Genomic DNA, 27038 nt, shown 5'->3' with positions numbered 1-27038 from the left:
GGGAAGTCACCCCAGGCTCTGCCCCGAATCTGAGCAGGGGCAGGTGGGAGCATCTCCGCATGCTCAGGTCCCTCTCCTGAGCCCGGGCAGCCCGCGGGCACTGAGCTGGGGCATCCATATCACAGCCTCCAATCCCGGGCCGGCCGCTCACAGGCCTCAGGCTGCCCATTCCCTGCGCTACTGCCTCTTACCACGCACAGTGGCAGTGCCCAAAGGTGCCAGACCTGCTCGCTGTTGGGAGCAGAGCCGTTCGGGGAGGAGCCGCCTCGGGGAGGCACCTGGCTGCGGTGGCCCCGCAGGGGAATCCCAAGGCCACATAAGGAGGCTGAACTCCTGGGACAGGTGCCACGTAAGAGGACCACCGGGGAGGGGACTCTGGTTTTGGTTTTAGTTTTCAAGCCACAACGACAAAACGCCACGGGAAGCAGACAAACGGTGCAGGGGCGAGCGAGGGAGACGCTCACACTCAAGGGCTGCGGTAGCCCCTCGGGTGCGGGGTGGCCCGACACACGGCGGGACACGCATGCATGGAGCGCCGCTCGCAACACCGGCTCGATCACAGAACAAGCAACAAAAGGACCCGGATCTTGTTTTGTTTTACCTTTTGGCTTTCAAAGGCGTCCCACTCTGCTGGCTCTCATAATGGGGAGAGGTGTCACCACCGCCTGGCCTAACAGCCTTCTCCCCAAACCCTCCCAGCTCCAGCTTCCGGCTCTGCCGGTCCACCAGGGGCCTCTGGCTGGAGAAGCTCCGCTTGGCCAGCTCCTTCTTCTCCCCCAGGCCGGCGCCGGGCAGGCTGCCGTCCGCGTGGGAGCCGGGCTCGGGCCCGGAGCCGGCCCGCCGCTCGCGCCGCTCGCTGAAGTCGCTGCTCTCGGAGGCCGTCTCCCACTCCTCGTTGGCGTGGTCAGAGGAGTTCTGGCAGGAGAGCTCGGGGGACCTGCGGCCCACGGCGCCGCTCCTGTCCCCGGGGCAGAGCTGGGACCTGGCTGGCCACTGGCCCGCCAGCAGGTGGGGCTCCTCCTCCGGCCCCCACACCCCCAGGGACTCGCGCTCCTGCCGGAGGCGCCGGAAGCGCGGGGGCTTGTCCTGGCGCGGGGGGCGCCTCCTCCGGAAGGGCCGGTTCTCCCCGCTCTCGGCGTCGGCCCCGTGGTCGTCCGGGAAGAAGGGCCTCTTGTCCTCCAGGCGGCCGTCCTCGCAGCCCCTGGCGCCAAGGGCCTCGGGGTGCCGGGAGGCCTCTGGGACGCAGTCTCTGTCGGGGGGCCGCCGGGGGCCGGTGTCGGGGGAGCCGTGGTCCGGCCAGCAGGCGCCGGCACTGCGGCTCTGCCAGTGGGCGGCCTCCCTGGACACGAAGGTCCTCCGCCCGTAGCCGCAGTGGCTCAGCCGGGGAGGGAGGGCGCGCCCGAAGGCCCGCGGGCCTCGGCTCTTGGCCTCCAGGCCGCCGTGGTCGTCGGGGTACATCCTGTGGGACCGCCACGAGTCCCTGAAGTCGCCTTTCCTGGAGGCGGCCTCCTCCCTGTCCAGGAGCGAGCCTTCGTGGCCGCCGTCCGAGCCTCTCTGCCGCCGCCGCTTGGGCAGCTCCTCGTACTCGGAGCCCTCGCTGTGGGTCTCGCTGGCGATGCGGCGCCGGGGCTTGGCGCGGGGGAAGTCCTCGGGCGGCCCGAAGTCGCGCAGGCCCCGGCCGCGGCCGCCCCTCTGGCTGTGGGTGTAGATGCCCCGCGCCCCGAGGGCCCCCCCGCCCCCGATGCCCGGGCCGCCGCCCGCAGGCCGGCCACGGAAAGTGAATTCTCGGAACCCGCGGCCGCGGCTCCGGGCCTGCCCTCGGCCCCCAAAGGCTTGCTCCTCGTCGATGAAGATCCAGTTGCTCCTCTTGGTCAGGGGCGTGTCGCTGGGCTCCCGGGCCGGCCTGGGCTCCCAGGTCCCGTCGGGCTGCTCGTCCTCCTCAGGCTTGCTGGCAGAGCGGCCTGCCGCGCCCGGGCCCTCCGAGGCGGAGGGGGCGGCGTTGGCCAGCGTGGGGTCGTTCTCCTGGTCCTCGTCCTCGCCCTGGTGACGCGGCGCCTCCTCCGGGGACGGGCGGGCGCTCTCCTCCCCCGGCTCCGGCCTGCTCTTCTCCAGCTCCTTCTCCTTGTCTTCCACCTTGAGCGCCTTCAGCACCGGCTTCTTGATGGGCCCCGACCGCCGGGTCCTGCTGGTCTGCTCCTGCTGCTGGCTGCCGGGGCCCCGGGGCTCGGGGGTCCACTCGGGCTCCAGGGACGGCTGTTTGTGGGGGCTCCCTTCCTTCTCCCAGGAGGAGGCACTGAAGGGCGGCTCCTCCCGGGGCGCCTCCTTGTCCACACCGTTGGCTGTGTCGGCCTTGGCCTGGGGGCTAACGTCCCAATTGCTATAGTCTGGCTTGTTCTCAGCCGGGGCAAAGTCGGGCTCCAGTGGGGAACACCGGAGGTTTGGGGTGTGGCCCCGAGGAGCGCCTGCGTCCTGCACACTGTCTTGGGGAGGAAACAAAAGCTCCTGGCCTCTTCTTTGGGAAGAGACACAGCTGTCAAAGTCTGCTTGGGCCTTCTTGTCAAAAGCACTCAAGTACTCCTCCACTCTCTCCTCATGGGGAGCGCGCGGGGCGCCTACGCCCCCTGACCTTCCGGGTGAGGCAGAGTAAGCGCTTTCATTCCTGAAAAGGAACCAGAAAAACCAGTCAATGTGATTGGAGCCTGGTTCCTGCTTTCCATGCTGAACACAGAGCTTAGTTTTCAAAAGAAAAAAATGTAAAAAACAAAAACGAAAAAAGAAAAAAAAAGAAAAACATAAGCACCAACATTTCCTCTATCTTTAAACAGGTCTCAGAGTGGCTGGGCCACGGACTGGTGGGTGGCCCTGGAGTCCAGAGTGAAGAAGGCGGTGGCTGAGGGTGGACGCGGCGTGCCACCTGGAGACGGAGAGTGGCGGGATCCTCTGCTTCGGTCAGCTGGAGCCCGGGGTCCGCGCAGAGGCTGGCACTGCCGGCGGGGCCAGCTCACTTTGCTTTCACAGGAAGGAGTCCCCACAGCTCAACCGGCCTGCTGGGCCCAGAGTCCCCACCCCGCCCGGCCCCATTCAGAGACTCGCCTTGAACCGATTTCTCCTGGGCCTTCGGTCTCACCATCAGACAAGCGACACACACCAGCATCCCAGCCACCCCCCACACTCTCCTTCCCAGAGGCACTGGCCGGTCCTTCCTGCTCCCTTCCCCTTGGCAGGGTCTCCTGGGAGTCTCCTGTGGGTGCAGGCTGGCAGGACCACGTGTGTCTCACCTGACGTGCATGTCCATGGCCAAAGTGTCGCTGGGTTTTGGGGGAGGCAGCGAGTAGCTCTTGCTCTGCAATGCCATGTAGCCCTCGGGGCTCCACACAGGGGCTGGGTCGATGGCGGTCACTTTTCTTTCCTGCAGTTGGGGGACACGGCTCTGATCCTCAGAGCGACAGCTAGTCCCACTGACGGAGTCTGGGGGCACCATGGGCTTCATCAGTCCTGAAGAAGGAAAGAACTGATCTAGGTCATCCGTTCGAAAACTGTGCTCCAACCTCAAGGTCAACCAAAGGCTCAAAGAAGACAGCAGTGACCTGACCGTCACAGGGCGCGGCACTCCCAGGCCCAGCTCTGGGGACTTCACTGGCTCTGAAGCCACAGCACGCCATCTGAGGGGCTAGTGAGAGACCAGACCTGGGACATCCAGCCTCAGTTTCCAGATCAAGGACCCCTCGACGAAGGGCGTATAAAACTGGCAATGGAAACCGGAAATATCAAACCAGAGTTCATCAATGTTGGCAGGAGGCCAGCAAGGGCCGGTCAGCAACGAGAATCTCCGTGCGCAGAGGGGCCGGACACAGGGACGGTGAGCTGCCCACCGAGAGCCTCCACGGACGGGCTGGCACTACCTGCTTCAGAACCTGGGCAAGGAGCTGGAACAAGTTTCATTCCTTCTATTGCTCACCCCAAGGCTGACAGCAACTCCACACTCCTACAGGAGGGACAGCCACACTCCTACAGGAGAAGAGGGACAGCCACACTCCCACAGGAGGGACAGCCACACTCCCACAGGAGGGACAGCCACATTCCCACAGGAGAGGAGGGACAGCCACACTCCCAAAGGAGGGACAGCCACACTCCTACAGGAGGGGCAGTCACACTCCCACAGGAGAGGAGGGGCAGTCACACTCCCGCAGGAGGGGCAGTCACACTCCCGCAGGAGGGCAGCAGGCTGCGTAAGTAACAGTGCACTGTTAGGTGGCCTGAGCAGTGGGGGCCCTGCCAGATACGAACGCTCTGGGACGCTGTGCCCGCTATGCCGCTGTCCCCAGCTATCCAATGAGGGAGTCCGGCTGGCGCATATGATATAAAGGTCTCGTTGGGCCTCAGTCCGTGGAGAAAAAAGATCTGATTTTCCGAATATTTTCTTCCCAAAGTCTATTAATAGCCAAGCATTTTGCTGTGCTCATCCTTTACGCTGAGCCAGGCCGGGGCTGTGCTTCTACCTCAGGCCAGTGCTTCCAGCTCCCTCTGGCTGTGGACCCTCAGAGCCGGGGAGCGGCGGGCTCGCTGGAACCCGCGTTGCACAGCCTTTACCAAGCAGTGACAGGCAGGCTGACCCGCTCGGCACTGCGTCGGCCGACACGTGGCAACATGGCAGAGCCTTATTCCCGACAAACCCTCCTACCACAGCACTTTCCACCACGGAGATGCTGGACAGTCCAGCGGACACGGTGCTCGCCGAGCCGGGTGTCCGGGGAGCCGCGAGCCCAGGGGCTGGGACTGAGCGGGGCTCCCCCACGACCTAACCTCGGGCCCGGTCGTCAGCAGATCGTGCAGGGATGGGCTCTGCGCGCCGTGGAGCCGCAGCTGGGACGCTGCGCAAAGCCAAGGCCACCACAGGCCGTGTCCTCCACTGAGACCGGCTGCTCTTCTGTAGTTCCAGCACCACGGCTCTCCCTTCCTGCTCCTCGAACAGCGTTTACCTTCCATAGCTCAGCTGTAGGCACACTGTGTAGCAATTATCTTGGTAAATATGATGCCAAGAACCAGGAAAATCTGTCAGACGGGTAACATAGTCTGTTGGAACTTTTTGCTTTCACCTGTGTCTATCGGGAAGTTGCAACAACAACAAAAAAAGAAGTTGAACCTCTTCCTAGTCATAGTTTTTAGAAATATGGGTGAACAAGTAAAGGATCAGTTGACCAGTAATCTTTGCATTCTGGCTTCTTCATTAGTTCCATCAACAAAATTAAACCAAGAATCTCCTTTATATCCATATAAGTGACACCCACCCATGGTGAAGTTTTAGCCGAGGTTTGTGGTATTTTTGCATTTGGTAATGGCATGAAGAATTGGTTTGAGAGGTAATGAGATAGAAAAAAATCCTTATCAAAAAATTGGTGGCTGGCCAGCGTGGCTCAGTGGTTGAGTGTCGACCTATGAACCTGGAGGTCACGGTTGGATTCCCGGTCAGGGCACATGCCTGGATTGCGGGCTCGATCCCCAGTAGGGGGAGTGCAGGAGGGAGCTGATCAATGATTCTCTCTTGTCATTGATGTTTCTGCCTCTCCCTCCCTTTCCTCTCTGAAATCAATAAAATAAACTGGTTGCTTCACTTATACTTTGCGGGTCTTCAATTGTGCCGGAAATGTTTGTATAATCCTCCAAGGCTGTTAAATACTTTTTTCTGCCCAATCTTCTTCGGAATTTCTTTCACTGTTGGACACTATCTCGTGTCTCTTTTGCCTTCCAGTCGGTCTAATGTCAGACTCATCACTGTCCTCCGACAAAGGACTGTCTTCAGCTACTTCCAGAGTCACTCGGCCAATCAGAGGAAGTGTCTGCACACAATTCACCCAAACGTTCTTCTCTGCTGTGGTGCATCTTTTTTAAAACTTTAGTCACAATAAGAGAGGGATGGAAAGAATAGAGGTATTGCTCATCACATCTCTTGCATACTGGTTGACAAGCTGAGAAAAAGACCCGAAGAGGAAAGCTGAGGCCAAAACAAGTGCTGCGCGGCGAAGCGGTTTGCACCTGAGCCTAAACAAGCATGACTTACGTTCATGTAGGTGGGACACCAGTACACTCGTGACCTGCCAGCAGGGTGTCAGAGGCAGGTAAGGAACACACATGCTTTTGTCCAGGGAAACGACTACGTTTGCGTCTTGGCCTGGGCCAGGGTAGGGGACTACCCGAGAGGGATGGCCTCTCAGCCCGAGCCATACTGGTCCCCACAATAAGTCGGCTCTGTGACAAACGAATGTGCAATCCCAAATCACCAGAACATGCGTGGAAAGCAACCCACAGGTTATACACCTCCTCATGGACTTCAGGTAATAGAATAATCTGTTAAATGCTAGGAAACTGTTTTAAATGATTAAAAAGCATAAAAGGAATTAAAAATATGACAAAAAATAACAGATTTGAGAAAAAATTCTAGTGATTTAGTCACTGAAATTAAAAATTCACTGGACAGTAAAAAAAAAAAAAAAAAAAGGCAGATTAGACACAGCTGGAGAGAAGACTGAACTGGAAAAAGCTCTGAGGCATTTTCCAAGAAGGCGCCTGAGATAACCTCTTTCATATTTACGAGACTTGAAAGACAGAATGAGGAAGTACAAAAAACTCCAAGTGGAAGTCCTAGGAAGAAAGGATACAAAGAATGAGAAGTTAATATCTGAACCGACAGCTAGAAGAGAAGGTTCCAAAAGTGACAAAAGACATCCATCCTTTGATTCAAGCCCCATGAACGAAGGGGCAGGTGCAGACACAGAGAGAAACGACGCACTTTCCGCAGCAGCAGGGGCCGGACGAAGGCAAAGGCAATGCCCTCTTCACAGACTGACAGTAGCTGCCAGCCTAGAGCTCTATACCCAGCTGTACTACCATTCAAGAGCGTGTGGCAGGAAGACTTCCAGGCAAAGGAAACCTGCCCAAAACCTCTTCTGAAGGGCTCGGCGGAACACACTTCGTGAAGAAGTGAACCGAGCCCAGAGGAAAGGGAAAAGACGCCGGAGGGAAAAGCAGCAAAGCACCCTGTAAACACACCAGCAGAGCGGAACACGCAGACTGGATAGAACAACAAAACCACCTGGTGGGCGTAAACGTAAGGGAAAACCAAAGGTCCAGGCAGCAGTAACAGGGAAGTGACGATGAGGTACTCAGAGTCAGGTTGGGGTGAAGGTATTGATCAGCCTTTGCTAAGTCGAGGGCACATGTTGGAATTTAATGTAACTACTAAGATAGCAGAAACACAGAATGTAGAAGGAAAACAAAAAGAATAGGAACACTTGATCCAAAAAAAAGGAAAAGAAAAGCGTAGCAAAGAGGGACAAACAGAAAGCATACAATAGGAGAGTAGAAAATTCAAACGTAATAATCCCACTAATTCTAAAGGACAGACTGTTGGAGTGGGTGAAACCACACACATTGTACCAAGATAAAGTCCCCGAGGGGCTGGCAGGGGCTGCCGCACAAAGTGGAAAGAGGCTGCCAAATGGTCCCTAATCAGAAGAGAACTGGTCCGGGCAGTGTGGGTCAGTGGTTGAAAGTTGACCTATGAACCAGGAGGTCGAAGTCTGACTCGCGGCCAGGGCACGTGGCCAGGTTGCAGGAGGCAGCCGATTGGTGATTCTCATCACTGATAATTCTCTGTCTCTCTCCCTCTCCCTTCTTCTGTGAAATCAATAAAAGTGTATTTTTTTAAAAAAGAAAGAAAACTGGAATGCTGTTACTATCAGACAAAGTAGACACTAAAGGTAGGAAGCGCAATCAGGGGTAACAAGGGTGCGCCTCCGGGGGGAGGAAGCAGACACCGCCAGGCGCACAGGACCGGACAGGCTCGCGGTCATGGCGGGGCCTGAACACACCTCTGAGCGGCTGAGTAAGGGAACGAACCACAGACAACCGGCGAGCTGCTCACAGCCACTTCGAGAACGTCTATTCTTCTCAAGCAAACAGAACGTTCACAGAAACCAGTAACCGTGTTACAGGCTACAGAGAACATCTCAACAAACATCAAGCAGTCTAGCTCGGGGCCAGGTGGGCAGCCTCCGCCCCGGAGTGAAATCCGACGGCCGCCTGCTCTAAGAATAGCGGCACCGGATCTGCCGTCTGCGCTGTTTGCCCCACAGCAGCAAAGCGGGTGCTGCTCAGGCCAGAAACGGCTCTCGCCCCCGGGCATCGCGGAGCACGGCCGAGCGCCGGCCTCTGCCCCGCAGCCCATATTCACCAAAAAGCAGGCACTTCAGACAATCACACCATAAGGACACTCTTTAACTCTATATATTTGGAAAATTTACATCATTAAAAAAATCATAATCAAAAAAGGTAAATCAAAATCAGACTAACTTTTAGAACTGTGTGAGAGCAAACGTGCTTTCTCGTGAAATTCATAGGCGTTCATAGCTCAGGTGACACTGAAATACTTGTCAGAAAAGCTGAAATTAAATGAGCTAAGCATCCAACACAATTAGTTAGAGAAAGAACAGGATAATTTCAAAGGAAATAATAGGGGGGAAAAGAAATTAATGAAGTAAAAATAAAACTGAGAAATTAACAAATCCAAAAGCTGCTTTTCAAAAATGGCTTTAAACAAACCCTGGGGAAGACTAATCAAGGGAAACAGAGAAGCGCGAAGAACAGTTAGAATGACAGGAAGGGACAAGACAACATGGAAGAGACACAGAAGTTAAAGCCATTGGTGACGCATGCTCTCAGGTCTCTGCCCGACAGTTCCCCGCGACAGATGCTATTATCGCCCTCATTTTGCCGACAAGAACGCTGAAGTCCAGACTGTCCTGTGACTTGCAGAGGAGGCCGGAGTGGAATCCCGTGGCCCTAACTCCCGAGGCAACATCCTTCACCCCGTGCGGGGCCCACCAGCCCACGCAGCTTACCCGAGGGGTGCAGAGCCGAGGGGTAGAAATCCACTGGGGTGCGAGTGGGCGGGATCCGAGGGTCCATGTAGGGAGGCATCATCATCCACCTGGGGTCGAAGCCCAGCATCTGAGGGTGGTGCGCGTAGAAGGGGCGCTGCGGGTGCGAGGGCGGCGGGTACACCTGCGGCCAGTGCTGCATCTTGTACAGCTGCTCCTGAGCAGGGAGAGAGGCCGTTAGACAGGGGCTGCGGGCAGACGGCACCCCTGCACACACTCACCTCCCAGCAGGGGGCACAGAGGGCCCGCCCAGGACAGACCGAGAGGGAGGGATGAGCAGCGGCTCCCGGGGGAGACGCAGTGTATTATGGCTTTCAGGCTGCGGTCCGCTCCCAAAACCGATGGACAGTTGTGCCGTCATCAAAACGGGAGCCCACGTGCTCCTCTCACGCCAGGCAGCCTAGGTGTTCACTCGGACCCAAGCCTTTCCTGGGTCTCCTGGAGCTGACGACTGACCAGCACACCCCTCCCAGGATGCTCCTTGCCCACAACCCGCTGAGCATGGGCCCCGGCTCTCCCTCCTCACCACTGCCCTCTCCAGCCCATTCTCCACACTCCACTGGAGTGATCACACACCTCTGCTCATGTCAACACCACGCTTCAAAAGAGCTTCAGTGGTTCTCCACAGGGTGGCACGTCAGCTACAGGGTCCTCTGGATTCTGCCCCCGACTCCCAGCTGCACCTCGCACCCTGCTCCCTGCTCCTGCCTGCCTGCACGTGAGGCCTTCTGACACATGGGCCCTCTGGGAAGCTCCTGTCCCCTCCACCCCCACACCTGGCTCCCTCACACTCTTTTTAAAAATATATATATATTTCTTTATTGATTTCAGAGAGGAAGGGAGAGGGAGAGGGAGAGATAGATAGAAACATCAATGATGAGAGAGAATCACTGACCGGCTGCCTTCTGCACACCCCCTACTGGGGATCGAGCCCGCAACCCAGGCATGTGCCCTTGGCCGGAATCGAACCTGGGGCCCTTCAGTCCACAGGCTGACACTCTATGCACTGAGCCAAGCCTAGAGCCAAGCTGGCTAGGGCCCTCACACTCTTTCTTTAGGTTTCAGCTTAAAAGCACATTCCTCGGGGAAGCCTGAGGGAGTGAGCAGGTCCCCTCCTCTGCTCTCAGAGCACCGACATTCTTCCTCTGTAGCACCAACAATAGGCCATTATTTTCTACTGCTGGCTGCTCACTGCATCATAAGAGATGGAGCCCACGGTGGTATCCCTGCCCCACCACGACCCCGGCATCTGCACGAGCGGATGAGCATGGAGCATCAGTAGCACATTCAACACGAAGAGCCTGGAGAGGGCTCACTAGAGACCTGCTCCACATCAGTGACCTCGGGGCTGCCTCCCAGCCGCATCCTGCATCGCCAGCTGGCAGGACTCGGGTGCAGAGCCGCCTAGGAGCAGAGCCCAGCGGCGCCACCCCCTTCCATCTGCAAACAAGAGGCCACCCACCAGCGGGCGGCCTGGGCTGGATCCCCCGGCCGGCTCCACGGGCGCTCAGGGCGCTGTCTGAGGAGCATGCAGCGTTCCATACACGAGCCCTCCCAGCCCCACGGCAGCTGCAGCCGCAGCCACTCCTCAGTCTAGACCCCAGGTCCCCGGGGAGCCTGGCCAGACAGTCTGCTAGCCGACTCCAGGCTGCCCTGGCGCGTTCAGACTCCTCTCTGCGCCTAGGAAGGCTTGCCCGTCACTGCCCCCACAGAATTACCGAGAGCGACTGCTACTGCTGCGTCTCACCCCCCAGTCAGTGACTGTCCACCGGCCGTGAGTGACGCAGTGCCGCCTCACGCCACGCCGAGACGCACCCACAGCGGCTTCCTGTGCAGAGCACGGGCCTGGGGGCTCCTGGAATGCTTCCTGGGAGCCCAGCAAGGCAGGGTCTGGGGGGAGGTTGGTTTGGTTTTGGGTTTTAACTGATTTCAAAGAGAGAGGCAGAGAGAGGGAGATTACACATTAATGTGAGACGCATTTGTGGAATATAACGCACAACACAAACTGATGAACAAAGATAGATACAGAGACAGAAGCATCGAATAGACCGTCAAACCTCAGAGGGAAGGCAGGCAGGGGAGGGGTGAGAGATCAGCCAAAGGACTTGTAGGCACGCAAATGAGCATAACCGATGGACAAGACAGTAGGGGGTGAGGGCCTGTGCTGGGGGCGGGAGCGAGCAGGAAGAGGTCAAGGGGGGGGGAAGGAGACATATGTAATACTTTCAACAATAAAGAACTTAAATTTCAAAAAAAATCAGTGTGAGAGAAACATCAATTGGCTGCTTCCTGTACACACCCCGACCAGGAATCAAACCCGAACCCTGAGTCTGTGCCTTTTGGTGCATAGGCCAACGCTCCAGCCCACTGAGCCGCACCGGCCAGGGCTGGGCAAGGCTTTAAAGGCGACTAAACGAGATTCCAGGAAGAGACTCAAGACTTGGCTGTTTCCCCCGGGCACACACGTTTTGAAACGTTTTGGTTATTAGTGGTAATAATTGCCTGCAGGCCTAGCTGCTGGGCTAAGTCGCGTCCAAGAATCATCTGTTTGCCACCAAAATGCACTGCTCATCCTGAGCCTGTCCACTATGACTCCTGTAGGACACGCTGCACGCGAGCGGCTCCGCGGGACAAGAGGCGTGAGGGCCTGCGCGTGATCACCACGTTCCCCACACGATCTCGTCCAGCAAAGGCACGTCACCAGCAATGACACCCAGAGCTCAGCCTACAGCTGTCGGACACCCTCACTGCACGCTGACTGGCAAGCACCCCTGCTTCCTGGTCGACAATGACCCGTCTAGACCACACCCAACAGGAAAGCCACACAAGGACTGGATTCACAGCTCTCCGTTAAACACCGACAAACCTGCGTCCTTCACTCAAAGCTCACACGTCTCCCCCTGGCAGCTCTACGCAACTCCCAGGCCGCCCTCACTCCTGAGGCGGCCCCAGGGTGGGGCACTGTCGGTGTACGGAGTGGCCAGTGCCCTGCTCTGAATGACAAACCCCCTCCCAGCTAACCCACCAGGTCCGAGGCTCGCCCACCAGCTCTCCCTTGCTCGTGTTGGACAAGGTCAGTGCTCTGAGGTGCAGCCCCTGCCGTCCTCCTGGATGGGACCTGGCAGGAGGGGCGTTTCTGCTGTTGGCTTTAATGGAAGGGCCTGGGGAAGGGGCGGGGCCGTCACCCAGCAGGCAGGCCGGTTTGCAAGGACCTTCTCAACGTCTTCCTGTTTACCTGCTGCTGCTGCTGCTGCTGGCGCTGGAACCTGGGAGGAAGGGACTTCTGGCACTTGCTGAACTCCTGCGCAGGGGACCCAGCCTCCCCGGCCCCCTCCTCACTGCTGCCGCTCCGAGCCACGGCCGCAGGAGCTGTGGGGGCCTCTTCTGAGAACGTGCTGGGGGCTTCCTGGACAGAGAACTCGGGGGAGCCTAGAGAACAAACCACCAGAGAGAAGGCTGGCGTGGCCGCACGACAGCTCGGCCAACCAAATGTGAAACAGCACATGCTTTTCCCGCTGGCACCGCCGCCGTGCCAGTCACAGCCTTGAACCCGGGCACTGGCACGAGCTCGTGGTCCCACACCATCCCCACTTTGGGGGAGACGACGGGGCCCGAGGTCAGGTGACTGCCCGAGGCCACAGCATTCATCGTGGAGCGGGATTTGGGTCCAGATGAGAGGTTTCATTAAAAAGGACCCTGGGAAGTCACAGCAGCCACACGCTCCATGGCAGCCACACCCATCATCCACCTGCAGGACTCACAGTCCGAAAGCTGTGTGACCGGGTGGGCAGCCTGGTCCTCCATCTGCACAATGAGGACAGCAGCTGCGCCTCCCCCGGGGCCTGTGGAATTAGATGCGATAACACAGCACCTGACAGGCAGGAGGTGCTCACCACTGCCCACCGTTATTCTCGGGAACTCCCTTCTTTCTGGCCCCCACCCAGCTCTGCACTTTCTCCAGCTTTTTCTGAAGAAGGATGGACACTCGCTTTCTTAACCGGACTGCAGCGGCTCAGGCACCAGAGAGGCCCAGAGGCAGGCGGTGCAGCGCAGCGACAGCGCGTCCTGAGTCACAGGACCCTCGGGCCCCGCCGGGACCGGATCAACGCACCTCGCTCACACCCACGCCATCCCCTCCTGGCGCTCAGCCCCGGGCGCCCCCTGAGCGATGCCGAGGCCGGCACGGCCGCACAGGACCTCAGGGAAGCAGACAGAGGGCGCTGTCGGTCCCCGAGCTCCTTGGCCAGGAGGGCACTGGTCGCTATCAGACCAGCAGGAAGACCCCCACCCGAGAGGCTTTCAGGGACTGAGACGAGCATCAGGCCCTTGTCTCCTAAAAAGAGCTGGTTTTCATTGATTTTTAAAAATCACAAAGAACATAGTTGATCAGATTCTTTCAACCCGCTGCAAGCGACGCTCTCCGACACAGCGCTAAGCCACACGTCGGACCAGCAGCGCAGCGCAGCGCAGCCTATCAGCGCTCGTTCTGAAAACCGCCTGTGCCACGCCCGTGGCTCCTTCGCGTCCAGGAGGACCCTGTGCATCTAGTGGGATCCTCAGCGTCGCGCCTTTGGCTGAGCACTGGTAGTGACAACCGTGACCATGACGACGTGACGGCACCATTACCAGCAAGTGCCCGCGTGCTTTCTCACCCAGAAGCTGTGCCAAGCGCTTGGCATGCATCATCTCGGGTGGCCCCCACATGGAGGGGGCGTACCGTTCCCCTCCCACTTCACAGGGGCGGGGTGCAGAACCAGTGCTGGTGTGGAAACAGGGTGCATCCAGGCAGACCCAGGCTGGAGCTGCCCAGCATCCTCGCTGTGAGTTACAGGCGGTGCCAGGAAGCCGGGAGACGCAGACCCGAACGAGGAGCGCAGCCGCCCGGGTGTCCAGTTTGGGGGGCGGGAGCCCCACTTACCTTTGCGGACAGCGGGGCCGTTCTCCTGCGGCGGCGCCTTCTCGGGGCCTGGGGACCGGGGCGCGTCCCGCTCCAGCGGCCGCTGCGCCTCGCTGGCCTTCTGGGCCTGCTTGCACTTCTGGTCCAGCTGCTTGAGTTTGGCAGCGCAGGCAGCCAGCCGCTCCTCCCGGGTCCGGCGCTCCTCCTCCTCCCGCCGCTTCCGGGCGCGCTCCACGGCCTCGGACATCTCCGACTGGATGAACTTCTGCCGTGGGGGCGGCTTGTCCTCTTTGTCCTCGACCGACTGCTGCCGGAACACGCTGCCCACGGAGGCCTTCTGCCAAGAGAGAGCCTCTGATGAAGCCAGGAGACGGGGCAGCTCCCGCTGCGGCCAGTCCTCTTTCCAGGAGCCTCGAGCTTCTCGGAGCCGGGCCGGCGCTGGGAGGACCTGGGTTCTCCTGCTCTGCCCCCTTCACTGTGTCTGGAATGAGGTTTGGGCCAGTGACGACCTTCTGCACCTCAGCTCCCCCTCTGCAGGCGGGATCGCACAGGAAGCCCTAGGGATTGTGCAGATGCCCTGGAAGGTGACCGACACCAAGAAATGGGACACGGGTCCGTGTGCGCTCGCCGGGGCCGAGATCAGGGCTCCGTGGCTCATCGACCGGAGCTGAAAAGCACACTTTCACCATCTCTCGGTCACAGAACTGCTCTCCTTCCCCCGTGAAAACATGTAAACCTCGGGTACAAAGAGCCACCAGACACTGAAAGTCATGGTTGGATATATGGTTTCAAGGTGATTCTTTATATAAAAACAAAAAAGCATCTCTGAAAACATCGCCTGTGGATGTGCCATCCACCCCAAATCTCTCACTGGGGGCCAGTTACTGGACAGCAACCAGAGGCCAAAGACGCAACGTGGACAACGCACACGGGGAGGTCCTCACTGGCGTGCGGGGCGGGAAGCTGCGGGCAGCTCCAATGGCCCAGGCACGGATTCCAACAGGACACTTACAAGTGTCCGGCTCCCACCCTGACCCGTGTGCTCAGTTAGCTGAGCATCATCCATGTCCCGAAAGGTTGTCCGGGTTGCATGAGCTCTATCCCCAGTAGAGGAACATGCGGGAGGCAGCCAATCAATGTTTCCGTCTCACATCGATGCTTCTCTCTCCCCCTCTCCCTTTTCTTTCTCTTAAAAGTCAATTAAAAAATCTTTTTTAAAAAATAAGTAAGACAGATTGTAATTCAGTGAAATAAATAAATAAACTAACTCACAGTTTGCACCTGGCAGGTTACAGTAAGAGTCTGTCATTTTCGAGAGATTCCAACCAAAAAAAGAAACCTTGGACCTAATCGCAAGGAAGGACGAGACCAACCCAATTTGAGGTGCATCTCACAGTCATGAAAGCTAAGGAAAGGCTGTGCCAGACTGAAGGGGACGAAAGAGACAGGACCACTGAGGCAGGAGGTGACTGAACCGGAGCCTGTGCATGAAGGACGCGAACAGGACCACCGGCAGCGCGAGGGCAGGAGGCTGTGGCTGCCTCCCTGGCAGGTGCCGTCAGTCCTAGCTCACCCCACAGCGTCTGTGCCCACACGTCAGGCCGGCAACTCCCCTCTATGGCTCAGAAAAAGTTTCCTTTGTGTGTACTTCCAACTTTTCTGTAAGCCTACAGCCTAGCTGGAGCTTTGTGTCAGAGAGTGAATGGTAGTAAGTTCGTGCCGGTTTCAAAAGAAATTTATTTATTTTTTTATTTTTTTTAATATATATTTTATTGATCTTTTACAGAGAGGAAGCGAGAGGGATAGAGAGTTAGAAACATCGATGCGAGAGAAACATCGATCAGCTGCCTCCTGCACACTCTCCCACTGGGGATGTGCCCGCAACCAAGGTACGTGCCCTTCACCAGAATCGAACCTGGGACCCTTGAGTCTGCAGGCCGATGCTCTATCCACTGAGCCAAACCGGTTAGGGCATCAAAAGAAATTTTTTTAAATGCCAAGAGCAAAAGACAAAGAGAGAATCTTATAAGCAGCAAGAGAAAAACAGTCAGTTACCTACAAGGGAGTACCCATACGACTGTCAGCTGATTTCGCAACAGAAACTATGCAGGCCAGAAGGGAGTGGCAAGAAATATTCAAAGTGATGAATACCAAGAACCTACAACCAAGATTACTTTATCCAGCAAAGCTATCATTCAGAATTGAAGGTCAGATAAAGAGTTTCACAGATAAGGAAAAGCTAAAGGAGTTCATCACCACCAAACCAGTATTATATGAAATGCTGAAAGGTATCCTTTAAGAAGAGGAAGAAGAAAAAGGTAAAGATACAAATTATGAACAACAAATACACATCTATCAACAAGTGAATCTAAAAATCAAGTGAATAAATAATCTGATGAACAGAATGAACTGGTGATTATAATAGAATCAGGGGCATAGAAAGGGAGTGGACAATTCTCAGGGGGAAAGGGGTGTGGGGGGTGCGGGAAGAGACTGGACAAAAATCGTGCACCTATGGATGAGGACAGTGGGGTGGGGGGGGGGGGGACGGAGAGGGGGTGGGGTGGGAACCGGGTGGAGGGGAGCTATGGGGGGAAAAAGAGGAACAAATGTAATAATCTGAACAATAAAGATTTAATTAAAGAAGAAAGAAAGGGAGGGAGGGAGGGAGGGAGGGAGGGAGGGAGGGAGGGAGGGAGGGAGGGAGAGAGAGATACCCTCCTAGGACTTTCAGACACCCAAACCCTCAACTCAGCGAAGTACAAATGCAGAGGCATGCAACTAGAGGACTGTTGGTCTTCTTGGACTTCTGGTCAAATGAATGTGAAGAAAGAGAGAGAGAGAGAAAGGAGGGGGGAGAGAGAGAAAGAGAAAGGAGAGAGAGCCCCCCAGCTAGTCACAGGCACAGACCCCACGGTACCTGGTAGTCAGGGCCTGAGGCCCAGCTGTGAAGCTTCCTCGGAGGGGGCTGAGGTTCTGGCACCTTCCGGACGACGCGAGCCACTCCCACCGTCTCGCCCCAGTCCTTTCCTTCCTCGTGGGCACGCTTGGCATCAGCACCGTCCGCGGAGCTCACTGACAGCCCCCGCTGCCTCCTCGGGTCCCAGCTGCTCCTAGGACAGCCGCAAGCGGTTAGTGTCGCAGTCGGCCACCACGGCCTGGCCTTACGAGCCAGCGGTCCTTCGTCAGCTGCCTACACACCATCTCCTTCATCGGAGCAGACCCGCTCCCCACCCCCTTACGGCGACAGACATCCCAGAACACCAACATTCAGCACCAACATTCACCATTCAATCTCTCACACAAAGCTCAACGCTCCAGCTCGGCTGTTCCACACCCATTACTTTGGGGGGGGGGGGGTCATTCTTCCCCTTTTAAAGAGTTGAAACAAGACTCTCCGAGAGGTGGGCAGCTGCTCGCCCAGGGAGGAGCTAACAGATTTGGAGCCGAACCCGGAAGAAGGTGCTTCTCTTACTACAGACCCGCCCTGTGCTTGGCACTGAAGGTGCTCACACTGCTCCGCCGCAAAGAGCTCGCTGCAGGTGCCCCAGGGAGGGGCAAGAGGAGGAAGGACAGGCGGACAGGCCTGGCGGGTCCCCCAGGCTGCGGGAGGCGGGAAGAGAAGGGGGAAGAGAGCTGTGCCTGCGCACTGCACATGCTCGGGGCGGAGCTAGACACAGGCCTGGGGCAAAGCCTCCTGTGCAGGACAGAAGTGCCCAGTCACCCACAGGAGCCAGAGAACAGCAGGCTCAGGTCTGGCTACTCTGTGTGTGCACGTGTCGGTGCACGCATGTGCGTGAGGGGGGAAGCTGAGGCCGGTAAAGGAGGTTAGGAGGTTAGGAGGGCAACACTGCTGGCGACTACTGACTTCCCTGTGAGAGACGGAGAGACCCCAGCCAGGTTTCGGACGCACCAGAGAAGGCCGTGTCTTTAGAAGACAACGAGGCACAGTGTGAGGGTAAGAGAACAACACGGGAGGAGGGACGCCTGGCTGACCCTGCATGGTCCAGAAAAGACAGGCGGCCCGTCCCATGGCCCCGACACAACGAACAGGAAGGGGTGAGTCAAGGGCAGTTTCAGGAATCATCAGGGATGGGAAGCGAAGATGTCAGAGGGACTCTGGGCTCATTGTAGGCGTCTCTGGGGGCTGTGCATCACCAGCCAGCTCAGAGAATATCAAAACAAGAGCAGGTTTCGCCCAGCATGGCTCAACAGTTGAGCATCAACCTATGAACCAGGAGGTCACGGTTCAATTCCCAGTCAGGGCACATGCCCAGGTTACGGGCTCCATCCCCAGTGTGGGGCGTGCAGGAGGCAGCTGATCAATGATTCTCTCTCATCACTATTGTTTCTATTTCTCTCCCCCTCTCTCTTCCTCTTGAAGTCAATAAAAATATATTTAGGGAGGAGGTGCCCTCAATCATAGCCAGCAGCAAAGCTGACTCCATGTCTAACTCCTTCCGTTGAATATTCAATTAACATCAACTGAAAGAGAGAACAGTGTCCTACTGCTCAATCAACCTGTAAAGTTTTATGTCTTTGCCTTTGACTTAAATTCTTGGTCACATTTCCTTCTAAGCTCAGTGTTCCAAGAACTGATCCATAGATAGTCCCCATGTGCATCGAGCTGCGTGAAAACAGACGACAGAAGCCGCAGTTAACTGTGTGCCATCAGAGCGGCAGAGCGTGTTACCAGCTTCCTCCAGGAGGGGGCGCTGACTCCAGGGGCTTAGAAGTGAAAGACAAAACAACAGAGAAAGACTTGCAGAGGGACCATACACACACTCAATCAGTGACAATGAAACAAAGGGAAACATTAAAACATAAATATCTAAACAATATTAAAAAAATCACATTTTTGAGGAAAGCACAGTAAGTCCAATAGGTGGTGTATAAAGAAAACAGGAAATGCCACATGAAGGAAAAAAATCACATGTGCTGGTACAGAAAAAAAAAAGAAAAAGAAAGAAAGAAAGAAAAGGCAAATTAAAGCAACCGCAGGCGCTCTTTTACAAGTACCAAAGTGCTAGCCAATAGTGTGATGAAGCCTGGGTGGGGGCGGGGACTGGGTGGAGGGAGGTAGTGGGGGGAAAGAGGGGACATCTGTAATATTGTCAACAATACAACATACACTTAAAAATGTTGATGATTATTTACGGATTTAGGATTAAAGGATTTCTGCCTTATTTTTAATTAAACATTTTTTGTATTTTACAAAACACGTTATTCATATGGCTTTTTAAAATATGTAAAATGCAAAAATAAATAAACAAACAAAGGTACTAGCCAAGCCCGGTCAGCATGGCTCAGTGGTTGAACGTCAACCTAATGAACCAGGAGGTCACGGTTCAATTCACAGGTTGTGGGCTCGATCTCCAGTGGGGGGCGTGCAGGAGGCAGCTCATCGATGATTCTCTCTCATCATTGATGTTTCTACCTTTCTCTCCCTCTCCCATCCTCTCTGAAATCAATAAAAATGTCTATAATAATAAAAGCATAATATGCTAATTAGACCGGACAGCCAAACAACCTTCTGGACCATCTTCCGGACAAAGCCGGGGCTGTGAGGGCCCAGGCAAGCCGCCATGGCTGTGAGGGCCAAGCCCCCTGCACGGATTTCGTGCATCGGGCCTCTAGGACTAGCCAATACTACTGATATTGTGATAAAAACAAGAGGAGCTGGAGTACAATTAAGTATTTTCCAAAGGGCATTATGAGTAAAATTTGTCCAATAAAATGATCCAGAAAAAGAGAGAAGAGATTAAATTGGTCTAAGAAGTTTAGGAAGCCTGGTCTAGCCTGTGTACACTTCTCCCACCTCCCTGAAGGTTCCTAGCATGCACAGACGGCAGGAGACCCTGGAGGAAAGCGGAAAGCTGAACCCAGGCGGTTTCCCAAACTCGCTTGGCCACAGAAGGCTTCTGGGCATGACAGCCATAGTCACTACAGAACACGTGGTCTCCACCACACCCTCAGGGAAGCACTGGCGCAGCGGTTACAATCACTAGCACCCAGCCTGCCCCGCTCGGATGCAAATCCTGGCCCAATTCTCCAACAGGTGCCCCAAAGCTTAGCCCTCTCATCTGCAAAATGAAACAGTATCTGCCCTGTGTTGCTGGGAAGTTGCTGGAAACTAGGAAACGCACTTGGCACAGGACCGGCACACGGCAGGGCCGCTAAGCTAAGGCTGCACTGGAGCGCGCCCCAGCAGAGGCGGAGCCTTACCACTGTGGCCGGCCATCCTTCACCACGTCCTCCTCCTCTTCATCATCACTGAACTTCAACTTCTCAGAATAGTCCACTTCCTCATGGAGGCCTGCAACAGGGCGTGGGCCGGGGAGAATGAGAAAGGTGAGAATTGCAGCTGCCAACAGTGCCACCTCAGTCCGGAATCATGCCAACCCCACGAGGAGGGAGGCGGGCCGCGTGGCTGCCACCACCAAACAAACGGCAGCTAAACGGAAGGCAGCCTGGTCAGACTGACCCTCGCCCCAGACAACAGCTCCTAAATCAGGGCAATCTATAATAATAAAAGCATAAAATGCTAATTAGACCAGACATCCTTCTGGAAGAAGCCAGGGCTGCAAGGGAAGCCTGGGTCCCGGGTGCCAGAGGGAAGCTGGTGCAGGCAGCCGGGGGAAGGAAGTCCTACTCTTGCACAAATTTTGTGCATCAGGCCTCTAGTATGTATATATATACTAGTATATACATATATATGTATATAGAATCTTAGGATTCTTAAATTTTTTTCCCCCTTTATTGATGTTCAGAGAGAAAGGGAGAGAAATATATGAGAGAAACATCTTTGGTGTGGTAGTCTAGTTTTCCTATTAACTTTGTAAATGTGCTGTGAAAGACTGAAAATTTGATTACATCATATATGATATTAATTGTGAATTAGTGGGGCTTTGATGTAACAGTGTATCAACATTTAAAGATATTAGTACTTGATACTCTATTAAAGAAAATTAACCTCCAAATTTTAAGCTAGAAAGTCACTGGAATAACTATTTAGAAAAAAAACCACAACTACATGACTTCACATTTTGGGTACGTATGTTAAGAATTATATAGTCAGCTGGCGTGGCTCAGGTCCCGGTTCAATTCCCAGTCAGGACACATGCTTGGGTTGCAGGCTCGATCCCCAGTAGGGGGCGTGCAGGAGGCAGCCCATCAATGATTCTCTCTCATCATCAATGTTTCTATTTCTCCCTCTCTTCTCTCTCTCTTCCTCTCTGAAATCAATAAAAATATATTTATAAAAAAAAAGAATTGTATACAAATTGAAATGTCTGTGTACTTTATCAAAACAAACAATAAAATCACAATTATGAAAGAAAATGAATGAATGAATAGATAAATAAATGCAATCCACAAGATTACCACAATAACGGAGAAAAATCATATGATCCCAAGGACAGAAAAAGCATTTAACACAATTCAATACATGCCCATTCATGATTTAAAAACAAAACTGCAAACTAGAAGAGAACAACCTCAATCTGGTCAAGAAATCTCCAACAAGCTATAGCTAACATCATATTTAAAGGTGAGACACTAGACCAGTGCTTCTCAACCTTCCTGATGCCGCGACCCTTTAATACAGCTCCTCATGTTGTGACCCAACAATAACATTATTTTCGTTGCTACTTCATGACTGTAATGTTGCTACTGTTATGAATCGTAATGTAAATATCTGATATGCAGGATGTAGTTTCATTGTTACAAATTGAACATAATTAAAGCATAGTGATTAATCACAAAAACAATATGTAATAGTGTTTTCTGATGGTCTTAGGCAACCCCTGTGAAAGGGTCGTTTGACCGCCAAAAGGGTCACGACCCACAGGTTGAGAACCGCTGCACTAAATATTTTATCCCTAAGATCAGAAACAAAGAACTTGAATACAACATTGGGCTGGAAGTACCACAGTGCAATAAAGCAAGAAAAAAAAAAGGTATCAAGTCTGAAAAGGAAGACATAAAGCTGCCCTTTTTATTGGCAACATGATGATTTATGTAGAAATGCTAAGAAATCAACAAAAACTAGTAAAACTAGTGAGTGCATTCAGCAAAGTGTCTGGTATAAGGTCAATGCACAAAATCAACTTGTATTTCTGCATAATAACATCAAACACTTGAAAACAACATTAAAGAAACAATGCCCTTTATATTAGTATCAAAGACCATCAAATACTCAGGAATAAACTTGATGATACATAGTCAAGACCTTGACCCTGAAAACTCTAAACCACTGCTGAGGAAAGGAAAGACCTGATAGATTCACCAGGTTCCTACATAGAAGCTTCAAAATTAAAGCATCATTTATCCAGAAGTAAATTCAATAAAATCCTGACCAAAACGTTTGCAGGCTTTTTGTAAATACTGCTCGGCTGACTCTAAATTTACATGGGAATGAAAAGAACTCAGAATAGTGACCCAACCAAAACACAAACAAGCCCTCGCGGAGGGCTCAGGTAAGATCACTGCTCTGGGCGCCGAAGGGCTGTGGCTTCGATCCTGGTCAAGGCGTGCATGGGAGGCAACCAGCCGATGTTTCTCCCTCAAAGTCAATAAAAACACGTTCTCAGGTGAGGACTGAAAAGCAAAACAAAACAAACACAAAGCTTGAAAACTTATACGACCTGAATTTTTTAAAACGTTGTCAGTTTCTTTTGTCCATTAGACTTACACTACCTGAACTTAAGACTTGAACCGTAAAGATCCAGTGTGGTGCTGGCATAAGGACGAACAAACGGATCAACGGAACAAACAGGTCCAGAAACAGACCCACACTTAAAGGTCAATTGATTTTTGGCAAAGGTGCCAAAGCCATTCAATAGGCGAAGGGAAGCCTCACCAACGAATAGTGGGGAGCAACTGGATATCCTTACGGTAAAAATAAATTTCAGCTCCTATCTTACACCTTACAGATCAATTAATTCAACGTGACATATGGTAAGAGTTAAAACTATAAAATATAAAGGAATATATCTTTACCTCCAAAGGGAGACAAAAGATTTTTTTAGATATGATACAAAAGTAATAACCATAAAAAAACACAAATTTATAAACTTCATCAAAACTAAAAACTTCTGTTCATCAAAACAGTGCTAAGAAGATGAACAGATGCCCTGACTGATAGGGCTCAGCGGGTTAGAGCGTTGTAGGGTGCACCGAAGGGTTGCGAGTTCTATTCCTGGTCAGGGCACATTACCTAGGTTTCGAGTTCGATTTTCCGGTCAGGGCGTGTACGGGAGGCACCGATCAAATCAATGTTTCTCTCTCTAACTCTCACTCTCCCTTCCTCTCAATGAAAAAAACATACCCTCAGGCGAGGATTAAAAAAAAGAAGAGACGAGGCAAACTATGGTGAAAAATATTTGTGAAGCTGCAAAGGACTTGTATCAGACCCCTCACAAAGGCAAGGAATGATACACCCCTCAAATACACATGAAGATGTGTTCGCTGGCATTAGTCACCCGCAAAACGCAAATGAAAAGCACAGTGAGATGCCACTACACACCCACCAGAATGGCTAAAAAGCACAAAGACCGACAGGAAGGTGTGGTCGCTGCTGGGAATGTGCAATGGCTCAGCCGCGTGGCAAAGGTAGGTGGTCATTGTGCACCTCATCACACACCAACGCTTTGACCCAATACTCCCACTCCCCGCTGTGCACTCAAGAGACAGGAAAATATTAGAGGCCCGACGCACGAAATTCATGCAAGAGTAGGCCTTCCTGCCCCCGGCTGCCAGCACCGGCTTCCCTCGAAGCCCCAGCTTTTGTCCGGAAGGTCGTCCTGAAGGACGTCTGGTCTAATTAGCATATTATGCTTTTATTATTATAGAAGATTATGCACGATGGGGCTTTTAAGTGGATCAGTAAATTAAAGTATATTGATACAATAAAATATGCCCCAGTAATTAAAAGCAACAATTGACATAGATAACAACATTGATGAATCTCAAAAACATGACACAGAGAAAAAGCTGTGTGACTCCATTTGCCTGTAATCATCCAAGGGGCAAAACTGCTCCAGGTGAGGCGCCAGAAGAGTGGCAGGCCCTGGGCCGTCGGGGGAGGCAGGCCGGCAGGAAGGGACTGGGGGAGGAGGAAAAGGCTCACAGGTGGATCCCTTTGTCAAAAGTGTACAATAAGCTGTGTGTCTTTCAATGTAATTAAAACTTACGTGAAAACAAACACAAAGGATTGTAAAGGCATATCATCAGGCTGGGGGTGGAGAGTGGGCGAAAGGAAAGACACAAGAAAGCAGAATGGTGGTACCTGCCGAGGCTGGTGAGGGGAGCTGGGGGGTCATTACCCAATTTCACTTGGTTTAACTTTTCCATTATAAAAAAAGTCTTTAAAAAAAGTTAACAGCAAAATCTACCACAGCTCTAAGATCAAGACCGAAGACCAAAAGAAGACGGGATGGGCCGGAAGCCCCCCGGCCCCGGGTGAGTGCCAGCCAGGACCTCTGGGCATGGAAGCTGCTCCCCGCCCCCGTGCTCAGTCCCCGTGCCCAGGAAAACACGCGCGGGTGCTCACCCTGGCTGGGCAGGGACGGGCGTCCGCCGGCCTCTAACCCACGGGGAAAGCGCACTCAGCCACACAACCCACCTGCCCAGCCATCGTCGGCATCGGTGTCCAGGTCATCCAGGCCCTTGAGGTTCTCCGCGTTGATGATGGTGGGCCGTGGCGCCCGCTCCACCAGCTGCCTGAGCGGGCGGGGCGGGCGGGGCATGCCCAGCCGGCTGTCTTTTCTGATGAGAGAAGAGTTAAAGACACTGGACTTATGTCAACTACACACATGGAAGCAAAACCAAACGCTTTTAAAAAGTTAAGCCCTGAACTGCAAGGTCTGTGTGTGCGTCTGATGTGGCAGCACCCGCTTTGGAAAGGCACACACCGGGCGAAGGCACCGCCCAGAAGCCCGCCTCCTGCTGTAGCCGCGCTGCCCGGCTAACGCCCAGGGGCACGTGCCAAAACCTCCACCGTGCCAGGAACTCAAGGCATAACCCCACCTCCCGCCCGGCCCGGCCCGGCCCGCGTCCGCACACCCGGGGTTGCGAGCTGGTTGCCAGGGCACCATGGTCTTTAGAAGACAAAGCACTGCCGTTCGTCAGCCGCCTGGTGTCCAAGGTCACCCCGTGGCGAGCTCCCCCTGCGCCCGCCGCGGGCCTTACCCGTCCTGGTCATTCATCTGGAACTGCCGGAAAGGAACGCGGGGCTCCAGGCGGAGCGGCGGAGGCGGGAAAGACGCTCGTTCCGCTGCACCCTGGTTCTCGGATGACTGTGGCGAACACATCTGAAACGTGACATCAATGAGCAGGTTTCTGGTAACGACCCCAATTCTCCGTCCCACTCGCATTCCAATTTGTTTTGGAAAATGAACAACGGGAAAAAGAAACAGGAACTCTTGGGGTCTCCCATGTAACCTGCCACCGTCTCCCCCATTGCCTTCCTGCTGCGAGCACACCTGGGCCTGTGTCCTGGGGGACCCTGCCTCTCCTCTTCCAAGAGCCCAGGCTGAGTGAGCACATGAGCAGGGAACGAAGCCGGGGCAGGGGACTGGGGAGGAGAGAGGACACTGACGGAACCTCCAAGGCGGGGGCGGGGCGGGCGTGCAGCCAGGGGGCACCGGGGTGCGCACTCCCCGCGAAGCAGTCCTGCTGGACGCGGACGGGCTGACGGTGGGAAACGCCCTCTGAAGACTTACAAAGGCAGGAAGCATGTCATGGTATGTAGGTGGGTGGTATGCGTTCCCCAGGAACGGCGAGGCCCCTTTGCGAACAGGCTGAGCCGGGCGGAGAGAGGGGTCCTTAGCATCGCTGGCGCCTGCCGAGGAGGGGGCTCCGTCTCCCGCGCTCGAGTTCCTGCTGCCCAGCTCAGTGGGGGCGGCGCTCAGAGACGTGGCAGGAATTATGTTTCGCCCACCGCCCTCCCTCCAGCTTGTCACATCTGGAAATTGAAAGGGGGCAAAACGGGAGAGGGAAGAGGAGGGGGGGGGAGGGATTGTATGAGGTTCTGAAGGTCAAGGGACCCCCTCACTCACCAAAAAAGCCCCCCAAAAAACAAAAAGTAAGACTAGGGTCCTGGTCAAGTGTGTCAGGGAGGTGGGGGCAGACTACACTGGCCAAGGCGTGTGAACCTGCCGAGGGGGCCTGACTGTGAGACAAAGCGAGGTCCCCGGAGAGGAGGCAAGAGTGTGCGCATCTTCCCCGCCCGACAGGATCCCGTCGCCACGGCGCTGGCCGCAGGGGCACCAGGCTGCCCACGGACACAGCCGCGGCTCCTCCCACGGACGCCCCAGTCCCGGAGGACGGGCACTGCCCGCAGCCCTGGACTTGACATGAAACCAGAGTGAGTTCCGACATGTTTCCTGCTTCGTTTAGCGGCGGCCCCTCTAATCAAGGAGATCGCCCCGTTCATACGACGGAGCAGAGCAGCTCTTGCCGGGGGTGGGGGGTGTCGACCAGACCCTCTGGCTGGAAGGGTCTGGACCTGCCACAGGCCTTGGCCCCGCCTGCCCTGCACCAGCCGGGGAGGGGGGCCTTCTGCAGGGCCCGGGGCCTGCCGACGGAGCTATCTTTCCCCATGATGCTTCCAACTGCCGAACGCAGCAGGATCTGCTGGAATCACAGGCCCAGGAGGAGCTGCAGGAGCCACATGCCTGCTGGTTTCAGTTAACTTGGGTGATGAGTTGAAACATGAAAGCTCCCTGCGTGTGGGACCCTAAGAGTAAGACCGAGGGTGGGGCCACAACACGGGGTTCAGCCCTAGCCTCCAAGCCCCGCATGTGGGCTCGGGTCAGGCCTTCTGCGTCACCCCTCTGCCCATCTGCTTCTTCCTCGTCTCAGAAGAGGAGATGGAACCCACCCCAGAAGCTCCTCCGAGTTCTGTTTATGGCCCTATAAGCCACGCGTCCTAACCAGACCCAGAAAGTTCCCGTTCCTGGCCGAAGGAACTGGAGGGTGTCTTTCGAGCAGACGAAACGACTCCGCACAGGCCCCCGGAAGGCGGGCGCTGAAGGAGAGCCGCACTGTGACCGTTTCCTCTACAGGCCTCCGCTCTTGGGGTTAATCACGACAAGCAAACACAAGTCCCGCATATTTCCACACCCCCCCAAACACACCTCCAAAAAAACAAGAGCCATTTCAGAACCTCTGGTTAGAACAGGTAGCAAATCTCATTCCTAAGT

General features: G+C 54.7%; 1 protein-coding gene across 7 annotated transcripts in view; it reads right to left on the bottom strand.

Annotated features, from left to right (window-relative positions):
* Positions 1–27038, bottom strand: part of PRRC2B (proline rich coiled-coil 2B) — a 76812-nt gene that overhangs the window by 16462 nt on the left and 33312 nt on the right. For 4 of the 7 annotated variants that reach the window (XM_059658352.1, XM_059658354.1, XM_059658356.1 and 1 more), the window contains exons 7-16: positions 25557–25798; positions 25024–25145; positions 24458–24600; positions 20059–20149; positions 16754–16946; positions 13855–14170; positions 12172–12365; positions 8898–9093; positions 3279–3495; positions 602–2659 (exon numbers count right to left, since the gene is read on the bottom strand). In XM_059658352.1, the coding sequence (XP_059514335.1) occupies positions 602–2659; positions 3279–3495; positions 8898–9093; positions 12172–12365; positions 13855–14170; positions 16754–16946; positions 20059–20149; positions 24458–24600; positions 25024–25145; positions 25557–25798 (3772 nt within the window). Of the gene's footprint in view, positions 1–601; positions 2660–3278; positions 3496–8897; positions 9097–12171; positions 12366–13854; positions 14171–16753; positions 16947–20058; positions 20150–24457; positions 24601–25023; positions 25146–25556; positions 25799–27038 lie in introns of all 7 variants that reach the window. The other 3 variants (XM_059658353.1, XM_059658355.1, XM_059658358.1) reach the window with 2 other exon arrangements.

This window comes from Myotis daubentonii, chromosome 11 (assembly GCF_963259705.1).
Source record: "Myotis daubentonii chromosome 11, mMyoDau2.1, whole genome shotgun sequence".
Classification (NCBI taxonomy): Eukaryota; Metazoa; Chordata; class Mammalia; order Chiroptera; family Vespertilionidae; genus Myotis; species Myotis daubentonii.
The sequence above is the reverse complement of the archived record's forward strand: the minus strand, read 5'-3'. Positions and strand labels throughout refer to the sequence as shown.